Source organism: Doryrhamphus excisus, linkage group LG7 (assembly GCF_037039965.1).
Source record: "Doryrhamphus excisus strain RoL-2023G ecotype Guam linkage group LG7, RoL_Dexc_Guam_v1.1, whole genome shotgun sequence".
Taxonomy (NCBI): Eukaryota; Metazoa; Chordata; class Actinopteri; order Syngnathiformes; family Syngnathidae; genus Doryrhamphus; species Doryrhamphus excisus.
In genome coordinates, this window is record NC_136363.1 from 2147501 (window position 1) to 2167313 (window position 19813).

Below are 19813 nucleotides of genomic sequence, written 5' to 3' on the forward strand. Positions count from 1 at the left end.
GTTGCTTTGTTTGGGCGCTTCATTGCGTGGAATACCTTAGCTAGCATAAGCCCAGGTTAGCATGTTTTGCGGTTAATGTCCAAAAAAATAATAATAAATTAGCCCCAAATTTTTTTTTTACTTTGTTCACGTACATTTCCAGACCGTGGACATACTAAGCTAACAAGCTAGCTGCTGTTAGCACGGCAATCAGACTACCGATACCGATAGCAAACACATAAGTTGCTTTGTTTGAGCGCTTGATTGCGTGGAATACCTTAGTTAGCTTACGCCCTGGTTAGCGTGTTTTGCGGTTAATGTGCAAAAAAAAGAAAAAATTTGCCCCAATTTTTTTTTTTTTTTACTTTGTTCACGTACATTTACAGTTACGGCACGTGTCGTAAAAGTTTTGCGAGCCCCTCTACCTGCCCACACGCACATGCAAAACTTTAAATTATTATTTATTCTAATTTATTAAAAATTATTTGTACAAATGACTGTTTACGCTGTACATTGTTCATATTTGATGTCATCTGTTTATTCTCCACATTATTATTTATTATTATACGAGTGCTAACAGCACTCGATTCATCACACTGCAACTTAATTATACAACAACATTTCGTTGCCTGGTAGACGGTACGCTATACGTGTCTGCATGAGAAGACAAAGTCTTCCTACAGTCTAAAAATAATTGTATTATTTTTAATAATTTCCTTCCCGTGTTTTGTTATTAATCCAAAACATGCATCTAACTAAATCCAGGTTAGCGTCCAATAGCATGGAAACAGCTTTTAAGGGTCAGTTAAGTCCTCGAAATGTAGCGACCACAGCTGTGCAGGGGGACCTAATGTGATCCCCCCCCCCCCCCATCCACCCACCCAACCCCCCCCCCACGGGGCTTAAATTCCTGGCGGCGCCCTCCTGCATAACACGGACAAGATGGTTATTCTCTGGTAGGCCAGGTGCGTTACGATACGAGATACGAGGTGACCGTGCCCACCGCCGCCTACTAGTGTGCGGGCTAAACTCACAGATGTTCTCATGCTGCCAACTATGACTGGATGACGCGGGACAGGATAGCCATTTCGTGGAGAAGCGCTGCCAAACAAAAGTGCCTTTGTATTTCCTCAACTGATCCCATGTGCACAATTCAACCAATGATCGTCCGTACCGCCATTTTCCTTGCAGATTTGCACATTTTGCTTCAGAATTCACTCCTAAAAATAGTCATTCATATGCCATATTTCCTCATGAGGGTTGCATTTATTAAGAAAACGACTTGTATGACAATGTGATATCGATGAGCATGCCGATTACGTTGTTATGATAATTTCAAGCAAGAGATGCAAAGGTCTGATAGACCAAAGACATGCGACTGGTTTGGATATTTGATACTCTTGAATTGTTTGATCCCTCAATGACAATGACAATGACACACACACACACACACACACACACACATAGAAAGGAAAAAGCACGTGAGCAAGTACGAGGTCTTTCCATTGGATTTGTTGACAATAAAGCAAAGAACAATAGAACATCCACAGCCTACACACACACACACACACACACAGCTAATAGCTACCAGTGTCATTCAATAATACAGAAGTGACAGTTTTTTTTATTGGAAATTATAATTATATGTATGTATGTATATATATATATTTTTTAAATATATATTCATATATATATTTAACCCTATAACCCTATTTAAATTATTTATTATAAATTATGTGACTTATAATTAATTACCAGGCATTTTGATGCTGCACCAATAAATCCAATAACATAAAAAAATATGTATTTATTTATTTATAATTTAAATGATTTATTATAAATTACGTGACTTATAATTAATTACCAGGCATTTTGATGCTGCACCAATAAATCCAATAACATAAAAAAAATATTTATTTATTTATTTATAATTTAAATTATTTATTATAAATTACGTGACTTATAATTAATTACCAGGCATTTTGATGCTGCACCAATAAATCCAATAACATAAAAAATTTTTTATTTATTTATTTATAATTTAAATTATTTATGATAAATTACGTGACTTATAATTAATTACCAGGCATGATGTTATGATATTTGGTTAGGACAGATGCACAGAAATAAATAATAATAATAATACACAGAAAAGGTTAGATAGTCCGTCTTATTGTCATATACCCCACTCGAGTACAAAGTACTTTGCGGTATCGCTTGTACACGCAATCGGTGCTGCTGACCAACAAAGGCAGAAAGAAGTAGCAGACATTATGTTGCTAACTTGCTAGCAATGCTGAGCCTTTTCATATACACGATTCATACTTCCTGTCAGCGGAAGCATAAATCAATATTCATGGCAATCTGCACCATCAATTTTACCACCTTAAGATCTACGGCCATTTCCAGGAGAAACCTCATAGGACATTAACTGGTTAAATGGGTGTAAATGGTAATAGTACTCAAAGCGCTTTGACACCGTTACCACATTGATGACGCAACATCAACATGGATCCAACCAGCGACCACTCTACCGCCTCCTCAGGTGAGACGTGGACGCACGTCTTTCCCTTTTTCTGCGTTCTAAAGATAAACAAACAGATAAAAACCTGCGATCTGCATAATAACACATTGTTACGACAAAGAACTACTTTAATTGGCGTAGTGACACCTTACCGCAGCACACCGGCTAGTAATAAGCTTCACCACCAACACTACCGAAAGGTAACGCTACATACTATAGCTGCCGCCATTGCTGCTTGTTTTTGTTTGAGTTTGAATCGAAAACGTCAACGCTAAGTGTAGCATTAGCTTCTATGTTGCTATGTGAAAACATTCATTCATTTTCTACCGCTTATCCTCACGAGGGTGGCGAGGGGTGCTGGAGCCTATCCCAGCTGTCTTTTCCGGCCAGAGGCGGGGTACACCCTGGACTGGTGGCCAGCCAATCACAGGGCACATATAGACAAACAACCATTCACACTCACATTCATACCTATGGACAATTTGGAGTCGCTAATTAACCTAGCATGTTTTTGGAATGTGGGAGGAAACCGGAGTACCCGGTGAAAACCCACACAGAGATGGCAGAGGGTGGAATTGAACCCTGGTCTCCTAGCTGTGAGGTCTGCGCGCTAACCACTCGACCGCCATGCAGCCTATAAAAGGAAGTTCCGGTAATGCTTACATAAATATAAAAACATAAAAACAAACTCATGTGAATAGCTCTAGTAACTTTTTTTTTAGCTGTTTGTATATCTTTACAATACATGTGTGTTTATGACTCACATAATGATTGTGGATGACCACAGTAATTATTATTAATTAATTATTAACAAATGAACATAATGAGACATTATCATTCAAATCACAGCACACTTACATGGAGCCCAGGACATATCCCTGTGGTATCCCACAAACCAAAAATCTCACTTTTTGACCCGTCCACACGCAAACACGGCCAATTATGCAAATTGAACAATGACATCAACTTTGGACTTCACCAAAAAGCGGGACCGGGACCCATCTGCCTGCCTGCAAGCGGAACCTGGTCCTGAATGAGGCAAGTGTGAAGACCAATAACTCCGGATATGATGTCATCACATGCAAGCCAAGTTCAGGTCTGGTTCTGGTTCGGGTTCAGGTTCTGTGCAAGTCATTAAAAAGTTAGCGTAGAGGTACAGTACGTCTTCAACAAAATGGGTCCTGTTGATCGTTTAAGTTGGATGAAGTTGCCGGAAAAAACATCTTCCTTGCAAACCACATCCCTGGGAACCATTTTTATACTAATTACAGTAATCGCTCCTTTATAGGGTTATAGGGTTTTTAACATTGTTAGAGCCCTCCAGGCATGAAATAACACCCCTATAGGCACCATTCCATTCCTATTAACAAACACTTTGCTAACAGCACTCGATTCATCACACTGCGACTTAAAACTCAAAAGGTGTATAAACAAAAACACAAACATGCCCCAAAACATTGCCGAATGGTTAGCATGTAGGCCACACAGTTAGGAGATCGGGAAGACGTGGGTTCGATTCTCATTGTGGAGTTAGCATGTTCTCACCAAAAACATGCTAGGTTAATTAGCCACTCCAAATTGTCCATGAGTATGAATGTAAAGTGGGAATGTCTTACTGAGAACAAACACTTTGCTAACAGCACTCGATTCATCACACTGCGACTTAAAACTCAAAAGGTGTATAAACAAATACACAAACATGCCCCAAAACATGCCGAATGGTTAGCATGTAGGCCACACAGTTAGGAGATCGGGAAGACGTGGGTTCGATTCTCATTGTGGAGTTAGCATGTTCTCCCCAAAAACATGCTAGGTTAATTAGCCACTCCAAATTGTCCATCGGTATGAATGTGAGTGTGAATGGTTGTTTGTCTATATGTGCCCTGTGATTGGCACCCCCCCGCGACCCTTGTGAGGAAAAAGCGGTAAAAAATGAATGAATGAATGTATTTCTAGCAAGGCTGCACGGCGGTCAAGTGGTTAGCGCGCAAACCTCGCAGGTAGGAGACCGGGGTTCAGCAACAGACAACATGTGTGATGAAGGAATCATGATGTTGTTCAATAAATATGCTAGCATTTATTGCGGTTAATTGGTTTCAGACTGAGGCTAACCCAGTGGTTAGTGCACAGGCCACACAGCTAGGAGACCCGAGTTCAATTCCACGCTCGGGCATCTCTGTGTGGAGTTTGCGTGGGTTTTCTCCGGGTACTCCGGTTTTCTCTCACATTCCAAAAAACATGCTAGGTTAATTAGCGACTCCAAATTGTCTATAGGTACGAATGTGAGTGTGAATGGTTGTTTGTCTATATGTGCCCTGTGATTGGCTGGCGACCTGTCCAGGGTGTACCCCGCCTCTCGCCCGAAGACAGCTGGGATAGGCTCCAGCACCCCCGATGCTTAGCTACTGTGTGATATGTCAAATATATAGGGTAATAGGAGTGTAAAGTTGATTATAGGGGTGTTACTTTATGTCTAGAGGGCTCTAATAATGTTAAAAGTATATTTAGAAGGTGTTAAAGGAATCCTACTTCACTTATTACTAATATATCGTTCGAAAAAACGAGTGAAACTGTGAAATTCGAAGCGCAAAGAGATCATGTAAACGCACCATGAAAGTGTTGCCGAGCGGTTCGGGAACTCAACACAATGTTCGAGCTCCTTGACTACAACTACACACAACGGTGTAAAAACCTGCCCTAACACAACGGCAGTCTTCATGTGGAAGCTACTGGTGGTGGGGGGGGGGGGGTCCGCCAGGGGACTCTAGGCTGGAAATAGGAAGAGGAAAGACTCCCATCAATTGAGAATACTACACTTCATTCACTCTTTACAGCGGGAACCTTTCATTCATGCAGACCCACTATCAACGCCGGGAGTTGATCCGAGTTCTGGGTGCGTCTTTTTTTTTTTTTTCTCCAGGAACCGAGGTTTTGGACTATTTGTCAGGGTATCAAAACCATCTTGGAAAAACCACCTTGAATACTCAGTTTTATTCAAGATTGCAACATCAACATACCAGAATTACAGTATATTTATCCTTAAAAGTTCTATATCTGGTACAAGTGAGTGGTTAAGCAAGGATAAAAGTACACAATAATTGTAATACTGCTTCCTATTTGGTGTACCTGAGGTTATATCTACCACTTGGCAAACAAACCAGCAACCCAGGATGAAGCCTTGCTTTGCAGCATGATGTCGGTAAGGCAGGCAAAGGCAGCCATTTAGGTGCATATGAACCCAGTTGAGTCTTTACGTAAATGGCTGATGCATTTCCAATTTTTTTTCCCTCCTTCCTAATTGCTGAGAGCCATCAGCACCCGCCGGCCTCCTCCCAGTGCCTTTAATCCCCCCCACTTGAAGCTGCTTTGCCTGAATAAAAGCATCCTGACATCTCCCAAAAAAAAAAAAAAACAGCATTAATAATAAGCATTTGTAGTATTTGCAGGATTCGGTCTTAAACCCCCAAGAGACTGGCATCAAACAATGAAGCGGACTGGAGGCATTCCGCTTCCATCACAATGCAATCACCATCTGCCAAAACACAAGCAAAACACCCGCGAATCGTAGAAGCGGAAACGTTTTTAAGACGCCATTTGAATGAGCATTAGCCGTGGAGGGAAAAAAAACGACGACCGCCGAGCGTCAGTGTCAAGCCGCATCAATTAAAAAGCAAAAGCGGGGTCCATTGTCTGTCAGCATAAGCGCCGGTACAACATAACGTGACATGACGTAACAACAAGCCGTCTTTCAAAGCCAACAACCGACGCGCCGTTGCCGTTTTTCAAAACACATCCGCCGCCCCAAAAGGCCGCGCTCGCATCCTCGGACTCACCTGTGTCTTTGCTTTCGCCTCAGTGTGTACCGTCTCCGGGTTCACGGTCCGGTCCTCGCGCGCTGCTGCGAATCCTTTACCACCAGTCCCCGGCACCGGCAGGCGGCACTGAGGCGATGATTGGGCCTAGCAGACGATCGCTCCCTGGGTGCATCCCGACAGACAGCTCATTGGCCGGCAGCTCACGCCGTGGGGTCCAGACAGGCGTCTGATTGGTCGCTTTTCCGTAAAGAGGACTCTGACAAAGAGCTGATTGGATGCGCTGTGAACGTCGGCGGCAGCTTTGTGGCTTTACTATTGGTTGTTAATTTCCGCCGCGGAGTCGAGGAGGACGCTGATTGGCTGATAGTAATGTTGTTGTCTGAGTCTGAACGGAGAGCCATGTTAATTTAAGCAATGACAAAATTGACTGTCGAAAGCGGATTTATATTTTGGGCATTTTTACCAATTGTTTACCTTTTTATTTTAAACCCATTTCGAGGATTGTATTACTACATTGTTCACTGTCAAAGTGTGGTACCGTTTGCTAAAATTAGTTCATTTAAATGCTAAACGGATGTAGTAGCTAAACAAAGCATTGTGTTAACGACATAACCTTGACTGTTCAGCATCTTCTTTTCTTTTTTTGTGCTTATTTCCACATCTGAACATGCGAATTGAATGATTTTTATCTAATGTAGCCAACTAAATGCGTAACCAACAAGATGCCAGTGGACTTTCTGACCTACTTTGCGCATTGAAAAAATTTAAATTATTTATAATGAACTCCATATTGGGGTGCGTTCTAATTTGTATTCCACATCCTCTCCGTATACATAATCATCATTTATCTAGTAATTACATTTATATTTGTATTTCAATACACCTCCTGTCTATTGAGGCTCTATGGGGGTCACACGGTTTCAAATGCGTTTCGATATAAAACATTATCGTGGCAAATATACATAATTAAATCATTATAAGTAAAAAAAAATAATAAAGTGCATCTTTATATCCTCGTTTAGAAGCCAAACAATGAGTTAAATGTTGCTAAGATGCACTCACACGTGAAGGTGGAGCCATCTAGCGGTCGTTTACATATTTACAACCTTTTCACACCGATTACTGCATCCTGAAAAATCAAAGGGGGCCATTTTGATAGTTTTTTGCCACCTAAGTTGGACCAGCTTTATAGTTTTCTTTCTTTTATAAAGACAAAAAAGACGTTATTATACATAGGTAAAAGTCTGTTCCACGATGTAAACGTTGCTTTTAAAGTTAGACATTAGTTATGTCTCCTCCTTAAATCAATCAAAAATACGTTTAATATTATGTATGCCATTGTAGCGTGTAAAGAGCAATGTAATATTCGTCCGTGTGGCAACACCGTAGCTGAGTTTCGTTCCTCCAATAGACTTAGCGATGCACGTGAGAGCTCGTGGTGACTTTTTGTAACATCTTTGGTGAGTGGTTTACCGTAATCTTTTTCCAATGTAACAAAAACGTCTCGTGGCTAAAAAAAAAAAGTTCAAAATCACTGCATTACGGTATGGAGGATCTGTAATACATGTACTCAGCACTAGAGGTCAGCATTTCGTTTTTTTTGCTGCGGTGAAAACCTGGTCGGTTGGCCTTATCCATCCATCGTTTTTCTATGCCGGTTATCCTTACTCGGGTCGTGGGGGTATGCTGGAGCCTATCCCAGCTGACTTCGACGAGAGGTGGGGTACACCCTGGACTGGTCGGTTGTCTAATTGTTTCTTAATTATGGTCGGCTAATGAATAGGTCGACATTATGCTTAATGAATGTCTTTTTGTCCAATTATTAATGAATTATTAGTTAATGAATGGGAGAAAGAAAAATATTGTAAAATGAAAAAAATGCCAATGTCCAAACGGATCAGTCAATCTAAATAAAGAAATAATAAAACAATATTAACAGCATAAAATAATGAACAGCAATAATAAATAAAAAATAGGTAATATTTTAATAAAATAAATAATCATAAATAAATATTTAAAAATAACGTACAAATAATCAAATACACAAACAAAAAATACGATTAAATAAATATATTAAGTACACGAATAAATAAATAATTTTAAAAATGTATACAAATAAACAACAAATCAAATGCCAATACTAATAGTAATGATATAGTTCATTTAGAACATCCGCAGTTCATTACAGCATGTAAAAAGATGTTAACAAAATAACACAAAATGCTTTTTATGTATTCATTTTTTGTAACCATAATCCATAAGAATAAGAAAGGAATAATAATAATAACACATAAAAAAAACGAAAGAATGGCGACGCACTGTGCAGTCAGCAGGACTATTCCTGGAAATCCGCTCGAATGTCTTGTGTGTGGCTCATGCGGCAGGAGCCGTGACGTCATCCCGCCCAATTAACCAATCAGCGGCGACCCTGCTTCCTCGTTCAACACTGCATGTATTATAGCAGGAGCAGACTGTGCGCGTGCCTGCAGACGAGGCTAAGCGATGGAGGCTGCCTCCGTCGTAAAAAAAAATCAACACATAAAACTCATCGTCGCCGTGAAGGAGCGTCTGTGAAGAGTATCGCGAGACTGCCAGAAGCTAAGACAAAGTGATGCGTGAGATACTTGAGCAACTGTGAAACCTCCCAAGATGACTTCAGGTAAGATGATAGAAGCTTGTCGTGGCGATCCGTTTTTATAATAAAGATGGCGTCTCTTTAGAGAAACACAATGTTTGGATGTTTACTGTTTTTTTGGATTGGAAGGAAACCTTGGCGTCTTCTTTGGTGCAGTACCACCAGCTTACAATCACCGACAGAGGGCGCTAATACGTCCTGCTGCCCAAAAAGCTAATAGGGCGATTTTTATTCCATATACTTGTATGTGCAAAATGACGTCCATAATGTGAATTAAGTCAACAGAAGCAAGTTTGTTAACAATATAGTATATAAATGTAGCAGTATCACATACTTAGTGATAAATATACTGTAGTTGGCATCATAATATAAGCATGAGTTATTATTAAACCTAAATCTGCTAAAACATTTCAACAATTCCTAGATGACTTTTCAAACGGACTGTTGTGTCGCTTTGCCTTGTTTTCCCGTGAAAAGCCCCCCCACTGTCGAAGGATTAATTTGCAAGTAATTCCACTTTAATTCAACTTGCAGGCTGGAAAATCCTCAGTGACACACTGGCGTGCAATACAGCGGGTGTCCAACATGTGGCACAGGGACCATATTCAGCACACAGCTCCCTCCATGAACTAAAAATGGATTATTGATAGGGTATGGGGATGCACACGGCGGTGGAGTGGTTAGCGCGCGGACCTCACAGCTAGGAGACCAGGGTTCAATTCCACCATCGGAGTTTGCATGTTCTCCCCGTGCATGCGTGGGTTTTCTCCGGGTACTCCGGTTTCCTCCCACATTCCAAAAACATGCTAGGTTAATTATTGTTAATTAATTAATTGGCGGCGGCACGGTGGTCGAGTGGTTAGCACGCATACCTCACAGCTAGGAGACCAGGGCTCAATTCCACCCTCGGCCATCTCTGTGTGGAGTTTGCATGTTCTCCCCGTGCATGCGTGGGTTTTCTCCGGGTACTCCGGTTTCCTCCAAAAACATGCTAGGTTAATTAATTAATTAGCGACTCCAAATTGTCCATAGGTATGAATGTGAGTGTGAATGGTTGTTTGTCTATATGTGCCCTGTGATTGACTGGCCACCAGTGCAGGGTGTACCCCGCCTCTCGCCAGTTTGAAGACAGCTGGGATAGGCTCCAGCACCCCTCGCGACCCTTGTGAGGATAAGCGGTAGAAAATAAATGAATGAATATTTTTGCTGCCAGCGCACAGGGCACACAGCTAGGAGACCCGAGTTCGATTCCACCCTCTGTGTGTATTTTATATGTTCTCCCTGTGCGTGCGTGGTTTTCTCCGGGTACTCCGGTTTCCTCCCACATTCTAAAAACATGCTAGGTTAATTAGCCACTCCAAATTGTCCATAGGTATGAATGTGAGTGTGAATGGTTGTTTGTCTATATGTGCCCTGTGATTGGCTGGCCACCAGTCCAGGGTGTACCCCCGCCTCTCGCCACTTCGAAGAAAGCTGGGATAGGCTCCAGCACTCTCCACGACCCTTGTGAGGAAAAAGCGGTAGAAAATGAATGAATGAATGATAGGGTATGTTATTAGATATGATACCGGGAATGTTATGTTATTGTATTTGAGACCCGGGTCGTCGTGTCGAGTTCACTTTAAGGATGTCGTGTTAGTCACGATGACATCACAAATGCAACATCTTGCAAGGACAACTGAGAAGATCAATTTTCACCCTCAGCCGAGAGGTTAGTGACTAAAATAGCATTAGCATCAAAGCCGTAGGGAAGTGACCGATTAAGATTTTGTTCAGAGCGGCACCATGACGCTCCTGAAAACCCCCAAAAATCTTGCCCTGCAGATAGCGCCATCATAAATCCTGCTAACGAGAGAAAAGTCATAATAGACTTACCAGTGTCAATAAAGCAAGTGACGTTTGACTTTGATTATAATCAACGCCTTTGTTGTTTTCAGAGTCCGCTCTCATGGCGGGAAACCTTTCGTTGTGGTTTTCCACACCTGCGTACCCGCCACCGCACAACACGTCCGTCCCGTCCACCTCGCCGCCGTGGGAAGCCCCCGCCTTCACCGTCGCCGCCCGTTGCCGCGTCGCGGCCACGCTGGTGCTCTTCGTCTTCGCCGCCGTCAGCAACCTGTCCGTCCTGATCAGCGTCTGCTGGGGGCGGGGCTACCGCCTGGCGGCGCACCTGCGCCCCCTCATCGCCAGCTTGGCGTCGGCGGATCTGGTGATGACTTTCGTGGTGATGCCGCTGGACGCCATTTGGAATATGACGGTGCAGTGGTACGCCGGGGATGTCATGTGTAAACTCTTGTGCTTCCTCAAGCTGTTCGCCATGCATTCGGCTGCTTTCATACTCGTGGTGGTGAGCCTCGATCGATATCGTGCCATTTTGCATCCTCTGGATTCCCTGGACGCGGGGCTCAGGAACAAGCGCATGCTGCTCGTGGCCTGGACGCTCAGTCTGCTGCTGGCATCTCCGCAGGTACGCTCTTATGTGCTCTCAGGCAACCTAAAACCAGAGGAGGAAATAAACAAAAGGCATTGTGAAAAACAACAAACTCACTTTGATACATTTTGTACATAAAAAATGATAAAAACATATATATATATAAATAACATTAGCCACATATACATGGACCCAAATATTCCAATTGCATTCGCTTTATTTGCTCAAACGGAAAGAATCTAACCTTTGTTTACACCTTATTCCGAAAAAAAAGTGCTAATTCGAATGAACATATAATGGGATTCCCAGGGGTGGAATATTCCTTTCCCCAATCCGATTTGAGGTATCTTGTACCCGCTCAAACGGCGTTCTTCTTCGTGGTGTTTTTCTTCTTCTGTTGTTTATTGGCGGTTGGCAAGCAGCTTTCGTGTGCATTAGCGCCATCTGTGGAACAGAATCTAAACTCTTCTACTACAGTGAACCTCGGATATATCGGATTCAATTGTTCCCACTGGTTTTGTCCGATATAAGCGAAATCCGTTATATGCGTATACCGGAAAATGTCCGTTTTACGCATATATCGGATTTATATCCGGTATATGCATAAATCGGATTTTATCCGTTATAAAAAGGCACTTCCTTGACTATGTTTCCAATGTACCTGCAACGCTGCAAACGCTGCAAATGACGTCGTATAGCGGCCTGTTACGATTCGGCGAATCGGAGCGCCACGATGCGGCCATCCGATATATGCGAGGGAAATTTAATGGAAATGCATTGGAACGGGACTGGAGATTTTGTCCGAAATAGGCGAAATCCGTTATAAAAAATCCGATATATGCAATGAATTTTTATTGGAAATGCATTACAGAAAAATTGGTTCTTTTTTATCTGTCCGTTGTGAGCGAATTTCCGATATACCCGAGTCCGATATATCCGAGGTTTACTGTACTATATTCATAAGTTGAGAAAATATATATAATCTATATAAAACATATCCCGAGTTTAATTATAATATATTAGCAAGATTGAATTCGAGTTTTTCTCGAGACGTTCTTCAGTTTTAAAAATGGAGGCCAGCTCGGCACCGTACTGCTAAGCAAAGTTTGTTTCTGATCTAAACTAAATTTCAAGACTGGATGAAAAAAAAACTAGCAATACAGAGTTATTCCGACAAGTGAGAAGCCGGTATCACGTGATGTTGATGTTTATGTAGCCCGGAGATTGGAATATTTCTTTCCATGGATATCATTATTTTTAGAAAAGTCATTCAGAAAGAGGAAAAATTTCTCATGTAAACGTGGCTAATGGTAATAAATAATAATATAATAATCTGAAAAATATACAATTTTATAGTTTTTTTTTAAACTCACATTGGTACATGTTTGTATATTTATCAATTAATGCCATTTCCAGTGGGTAGACAAGCTTATCATGATTGGCTGCTGTTAGTGAAATGTGGGAACATGACATTTGACTTTGGAATACTGTGGAATCGCTTGTGAATGTGGAAGAGGTAAAATGTAACCGAAATGCCGTATGAAAATTGTGGAATCATGAGCTTAGATGTGGTAAAAACTGGTAAATGTGGAAGTAGAGCGTCAATGAAGTGGAGTGTGATAATGCCCAAAGTGGTGTAAATAGGAATTCTGTGTGTATGCTGTACCGCCATAAGGAATACTTGGCTTTAAGAAGCAAAGTGGGTGGTGGCCCAAAGATGTACCGTATGACTGCGGAGGTTAAACCTGAGACATTTGTCTCTGCAGCTTTTGTTTGCAGTCGCCTCTGTGAGGTAGAGGAGCTAAAAATAGCGCCAGCAGCATCAGCATCAGCATCAGCAGCAGCGTGTTGAAGCCGGGAGCAGATTCAGTCACCGATAGAAGTGTGGACGATGGGCTCGCATTCAGCTTCCCCCCCCCCCCCCCCCCGAGTTCATCAGCTAGTCTGCGGGCGTGCTTTTGTGTGCTTGCCAGTCAGTCGCTTGTTTGGGATGGAATGGGAGTCTCCTTCTCGCTGAAAGGGAATCACATAGGTGAAAAAAACACACACACACACGTTGTTCCCACTGGAATGTGATATCTAGTCTACGCTTACATTCCGGGTGACGTGTGTGTGTGTGTGTGTGTGGGTTGGAGGTGGGGCGGATTGGGCTGATAATGGTTCCGCCAATACAAACACGTGCACACATGTCATCTCTCGCAATATGGCAGTCCCATTATCGATCACCCACTATCACGGTTTATTATCAGATATTTGTTAACTGATCCGGTCCGCAGTAGTAATCTTCTACGGATGAGACAGCCATCTTTGTTACATTATCCTACCTTGTACTCCATGTAGCCAGCCATGGATGCAGAGTAAAAAAAAAAAAAAAAAAAAAACGGTTCTCCTCCCATTCCGTGTGGAAGTGGTAAGTTTGTGGATTCTTACTTTGTCTTTCTTTCCCACTCTGTTTGAAAGTCCTTCTTAAGTTCAAAAGAAATACTAAATATGAGGCTAACTTTATTAGCCCGCTGGCTTGTTGGCTCGCTAGCTCGCAAACTAGTGGCTGTCTGGCGTCATTGTAGCATTGTTAATAATAGTATACCCAGATAGTAATATCAATGGTACAGCAAAATAATTGTATACAAGACACTATTACTCCAAATATAGTGGTATTCCTAAGTGACAGTACTTCAAAATGACATTCCAAGATACTATTACTCCAAATATAGTAGTATTCCTAGGTGGAAGTACTTCAAAATGGCATTTCAAGATACTATTACTCCAAAATAGTAGTAATCCAAGATAATAGTACTCCAAATATAATAGTATTCCAAGATACTACTTCAAAACTGCATTCCAAGATAATATTACTCAAACATAGTAGTATTCCCATGTGATAGTGCTTGAAAATGGCATTTCAAGAGACTATTACTCCAAAATGGTAGTACTCGAAGATAAAAGTACTCCAAATATAATAGTATTCCAAGATACTACTTCAAAACTGTATTCCAAGATAATATTACTCAAACATAGTAGTTTTCCTACGTGATAGTACTTGAAAATGGCATTTCAAGATACTAATACTCCAAAATAGTAGTATTCCAAGAAAAAAAAGTGATCAAAATAATAGTATTGCAAGATAATAGTAGTTCAAAACTGTATTCCAAGATATTACTCAAACATAGTAGTATTCCTATGTGATAGTGCTTGAAAATGGCATTTCAAAATACTATTACTCCAAAATAGTAGTATTCCAAGAAAAAAGTGATCAAAATAATAGTATTCCAAGATAATAGTAGTTCAAAACTGTATTCCAAGATAATATTACTCAAACATAGTAGTATTCCTATGTGATAGTGCTTGAAAATTGCATTTCAAGATACGATTACTCCAAAATAGTAGTATTCCAAGAAAAAAGTGATCAAAATAATAGTATTCCAAGATAATATTACTCAAACATAGTAGTATTCCCATGTGATAGTGCTTGAAAATGGCATTTCAAGACACTATTACTCCAAAATAGTAGTATTCCAAGAAAAAAGTGATCAAAATAATAGTATTCCAAGATAATAGTAGTTCAAAACTGTATTCCAAGATAATATTACTCAAACATAGTAGTATTCCTATGTGATAGTGCTTGAAAATTGCATTTCAAGAAACTATTACTCCAAAATAGTAGTATTCAAATATAATTGTAATACAAATATAATAATATTCCAAGATAATAGTGGTTCAAAACTGTATTCCAAGATAATATTACTCAAACATCGTAGTATTCCCAGGTGGTAGTACTTCAAAATGGCATTTCAAGATATACTTCAAGATACAGGGTATCAAAGCGGAGTCAAGTGGAGGGATTTTCCACACGGAAGGACTAAAGAACTGCTGGCAGTGATCAGTTCTTTCCGTAGTTTGTATGCATGAAACAAAAGGCCGCATTTGTTTATCATACAAACTTTTGTGGTGTTTTTTCTGTACCTGCACGCACCCCCTTCATCTTGTCGCTCTCCTCATCCTCAGCTGTTTATCTTTCGGGCCGTTAAGGCAGACGGAGCCGACTTCACTCAGTGTGCCACCCACGGAAGTTTCCATCAGCGCTGGCAGGAGACGGCATACAACATGTTTCATTTTGTGACTCTGTACGTGTTCCCTCTGCTTGTCATGACCTTCTGCTACACCCGCATCCTCACCAAGATCACTGGCCAGATGCACAAAAGCAAAGGTTGGCGCCACTCAACATCGTACACTCTTTTGCTACGTTTTCTTTTCTTGTCCAGATGTTGAGATGAAGTCACTCGCACTGTACACAGAACGCATAAAGTACATATAAAACACAGTATTAAAGCGCTACATATAAAAAGCTACCATGTTCCTACCTCCATCCTTGGTCATGATCTTTTGGTAGTGACCGAAAGATTGCAGGTAAATTGTCCGAAATGAGTTTTCTCCGTAGCGTGGCTGGGTCTCCCCGGAAGTCATGTCCACACGCCATTCTTGCAATTTTTTTGTTTTGGTAGCTTGAAAAAAAAAACATTGCATTCAGACGTTAACGGATACTTCAATGAAAACATTTGGTGGACACTTGGCGCCGTTTGCTTGATGCGCGATGAAGATTTTAAACATTTTGAAATTTTCTTGCTCGGGGGTACTGGAGCCTATCCCAGCTATCTTCGGGCGAGAGGCGGGATACACCCTGGACTGATCGCCGGCCAATCACGGGGCACATATAGACAAACAACCATTCACACTCATATTCATACCTATGGACAATTTGGAGTGGCTAATTAACCTAGCATGTTTTTGGAATGTGGGAAGAAATGTGGGAGTACTCGGAGAAAACCCACGCATGCACGGTCATGCACAGGGAATTGAACCCTGGTCTCCTAGCTGTGAGGTCTGCGCGCTAACCACTTGACCGACCGTGCCGCCCAAATTTTCTTGCCGCCAAAGTAACTTTTTGCCGCCGTTACGGGCCACTATGAGCCAGTTTGAGCCACTGCACGCCACTAGGCACCTTATCGGTGCCACAGCAAATTGCATTGCCGCAAACTGGCACCGGCCCAGTGGACTCTTAGCATAAATAAATAAATTATATGCATAAACCAATTCTAAATGTGTATAAATGATGAATATAAATGACTTAGTTACATTTACCTTCATTGAAGAAGTGAACATGGACGCCACCTTGATGTTTTGCTATTAGTAATTTTTGGAATTCAATCGTGTTTCATCAAAATGTTTCCACTTGCAACTTTCTTTGGTTATATTTTGTCTTATTTGGCAGCTGTGATCAAAAGAAAAGCAGAGCCTTGAGGTTTAAAGCACGATTGAATTCAAGAAATAACTCATGGCAAAACAAGAAGGTGGCATTAATGTTGATCTCGCCGTCTCATGGTGTCTTTGTCGACAATCACGTCTTCAATGAAGGTAAAAGTAACCTTCTGGAACGCATTCCGGACCCTAAAAGACTGTGGTTGTGATTGACGATTCACTTACTTTGTCTTTAAAGAGCCACGTGTTCGATTTCCTCCCCAATATCAATATTCACAGATGGCGAGCGATGCCTGCGACGCAGCGGGAAGGACAAGATTCCCAAAGCCCGCATGAAGACCCTCAAGATGACCGTTGTGATTGTTAGCTCCTTCGTGGTCTGTTGGACCCCCTACTACATCCTGGGGATCTGGTACTGGTTCCAACCGAGCATGATCAAGCACACCCCCGAGTACGTGCACCACGTACTGTTTGTCTTCGGCAACCTGAACACCTGCTGCGACCCCATCATCTACGGCTTCTACACGACCTCCTTCCGGGCGGACCTGGCCGACGTGGTGGCGTACTGCTGCCACGCCCGCGCCAGCGACGGCTCGCCGCGCTCCGTGGATCGGCTGTCCACTCGGAGCGGAGGAGCTGCCGGCGAGATGGAGTCTGATTTGAGCTCCAACCCGCACAGTGGGAACCCGGCGTGAACTACCTGGTCTTGTCAGACTGATGGAAATACTGTGAGTATACAAGAAAATTGGGGGATGGGTTTCAGGGTAGTCCTTCATCAACATTATCATAACAATAACACCTTTAATAACAAGTCAATATGCTGCAACATTTACACTCAAATGAATGTACTGTACATGATGTCAAAGGGATGGACACTTTGGAATGTACTATGGCCCGTTCTTCAGTCCCATCATAGTGGGGCTTTAAGGGCCTGACTCCATCGCTCTCATCCCGAAGGTCATTTCCAGGATAGGGATGGAGAGCAGGCTTCCGTGGAAGTACAGTAATTTGTAATTGGATGCAAAACCACTAGTAATAATAATAATAATAATGTCCACTTCTAACTATGGTGCATTCAAGGACCACCGAAAAAAGCGTGACAGCCGATGAGAGCCCCCCAAATCCTGAAATTGCGGGGATACACTCTACTTCCACGGCAGTCTAACCCTCCAACGCTAACCTTAAAGGGACTGTATGCAAATTGGGGGGGGGGGGCGCCAACATTGCATCGCACTGCCGACATTACATCCTGCACTCTTCTTACTGTCAGTAAATAAGCTACTTACTACATGTATACTACATGTATACTACATGTATGTTAATAATAACAATGTGGTGAGGATTAGCTGCTAAGTGTATCAACTGCATGATGGGAAATTGTTGTTTGCGTTAATGGAACTGCTTTTTGTACGCGTACATACAACTCATACATACAAGACGACTGTGTGTGGTGTGCTTATATATTTTTTGGGTTGAAAAAATAATTTAATCATCCAGTTGCAATCAGTCCCTTTAATGCTAATTAACTCTAATCCTTAACCTTAACCTCCCAAGTTTCATAATGTTCCTTTCTAAATGACTGGTTGTTGGGATCAGCCACTCCAGTTAAATATATCATATAGCAGACCAAAACTGGGATAGACGGATTTACAGAATGTGGGCAATAATTATTTAAACAAAAGTAGGCAGGTGCCTAAATTTGGGCACCATTGTTTTTTTTTTTATTTATTTGAATACCTTTAGAACTAATTATTCATTCATTTTTTTACCGCTTATCCTCGCGAGGGTCGCGGCCGTAGACCAGTAGTGTCCCAATTTTTTTCCAAGGAAAACTGAAGAGTCCTCAAAGATACAGAACTGTAAAAAACTGTAAAAAAACAGAACAATACAAGACATATATACAATTTAAAATGAGAATAATTCTATATTCTTAGCAAATATCAAAATGGCAAAGTTGCATCCTTTCATTTTTCACGAGGTGGCCCTCCCTGGAAAACATTTGGACACCCCCTCCCTAGACTTTTACATTAAATATAGTGAAAAACCTTCTGGATTAGCATTTTTTATGGCTAAATATTGTCATAGTGTTGCCCAATGAAAGACATTTTTCTATGCATATTACCTAAAAAGTACTGCAGTGTTTAGTCGCCCCAATCCAATGAAGCACAATGATGTAAAAGATCTTTTGAAATACATTTCTTGTGTACTTGGAGTAGGTTGTACTGCATAGTCTTGTGTTTTCCAGTTTTTCCAGCACAGGTTCATGACAAGTATGTCATATTCCGTATGATTATTTTGGACTAAAATGCACATTCTATAGCCTTGCATGTTTGTGAAAGCTGAATAGTGGCACGTGACATGTATAGTGTGAAATATTCTATAATGGGTGGGCATATACTGAATATGTATTTCTATACTGTATGTGTATGCTAAACGTAGCCTTTGCTGAATGAGACTGTAGCACATGCAATTTCATATTCTCTGCGAACAGAACCAAACAATAAAAGTGGTATTTACAGCCCCCCCTGCTGGTGGAAAATCGTGTTACATTTTTAATTACCGTAATGTTCTTCTTCATTGACACGGGGACATGGCTCGTGCTTCGTTCCACCATTCGGCAGCTAGCTAACATTTGAATGTGCTCCAATAAACAAACAAAATTTTGTATTTTCTCGTCCTTTACTGGAATAATTATTTTTCTAAACACTGTAAAACTGTACAGAAACATAAACACGGTACATATATATGATATACAGCGATATGTATACAAAAGATAAACATCAATATGAGTACAGCTAGCATAAAAGCGACAATCGTGAAGTTAGCCACAACTAGCATGACACTTAGCAAACCTATACAAACTATACAACAGTACTAAAAAAATAAATTTCTCATGCATTAAAATGATTTAAATGACATTAGACGTTACTTACGGGCGTAGTCTCCAAGGCAGACGCGTAATAGATGATATTCCGTTACTACAAGTAAGACAGCGTTTTTTGGCGATGGTTCGAGTTGAACAGCAGTCAACGAATATACAGTGGCTTATTGTGTCCACTAGGTGTCGCCACATCAATAGCCGACAATACAACACGTTAAGGGCACCACATATTCATTCACTTCAATAGGGACATTTTCCCTATTGAAAATGAATGGGTCATTTATTTGTGGTT

The 19813-nt window shown here is 41.3% G+C and overlaps 2 protein-coding genes across 2 annotated transcripts in view; one reads left to right on the forward strand and one right to left on the reverse strand.

Annotated features, from left to right (window-relative positions):
- gatad2b (GATA zinc finger domain containing 2B) overlaps positions 1–6504 on the reverse strand; it is a 37598-nt gene extending 31094 nt beyond the window's left edge. The window contains exon 1 of the mRNA XM_058046281.2: positions 6337–6504. The gene's annotated coding sequence lies outside the window, so the exon portion shown is untranslated. The remainder of the gene's footprint in view (positions 1–6336) is intronic.
- Positions 6505–8525: 2021 nt separating this feature from the next.
- Positions 8526–18488, forward strand: gnrhr1 (gonadotropin releasing hormone receptor 1). Its single transcript, XM_058047304.2, has 4 exons — positions 8526–8977; positions 10891–11420; positions 15390–15591; positions 16920–18488. The coding sequence occupies exons 1-4, from the start codon at positions 8968–8970 to the stop codon at positions 17333–17335; spliced, it is 1158 nt and encodes a 385-aa protein (XP_057903287.2). The 5' UTR covers positions 8526–8967; the 3' UTR covers positions 17336–18488.
- The last annotated feature ends 1325 nt before the right edge of the window (positions 18489–19813 follow it).

Coding starts and splice junctions, on each gene's coding strand:
- gnrhr1 (XM_058047304.2), top strand. Junction 11,421..15,389: donor TGCTGCTGGCATCTCCGCAG/GTACGCTCTTAT, acceptor CCTCATCCTCAG/CTGTTTATCTTTCGGGCCGT. Junction 15,592..16,919: donor CCAGATGCACAAAAGCAAAG/GTTGGCGCCACT, acceptor CAATATTCACAG/ATGGCGAGCGATGCCTGCGA.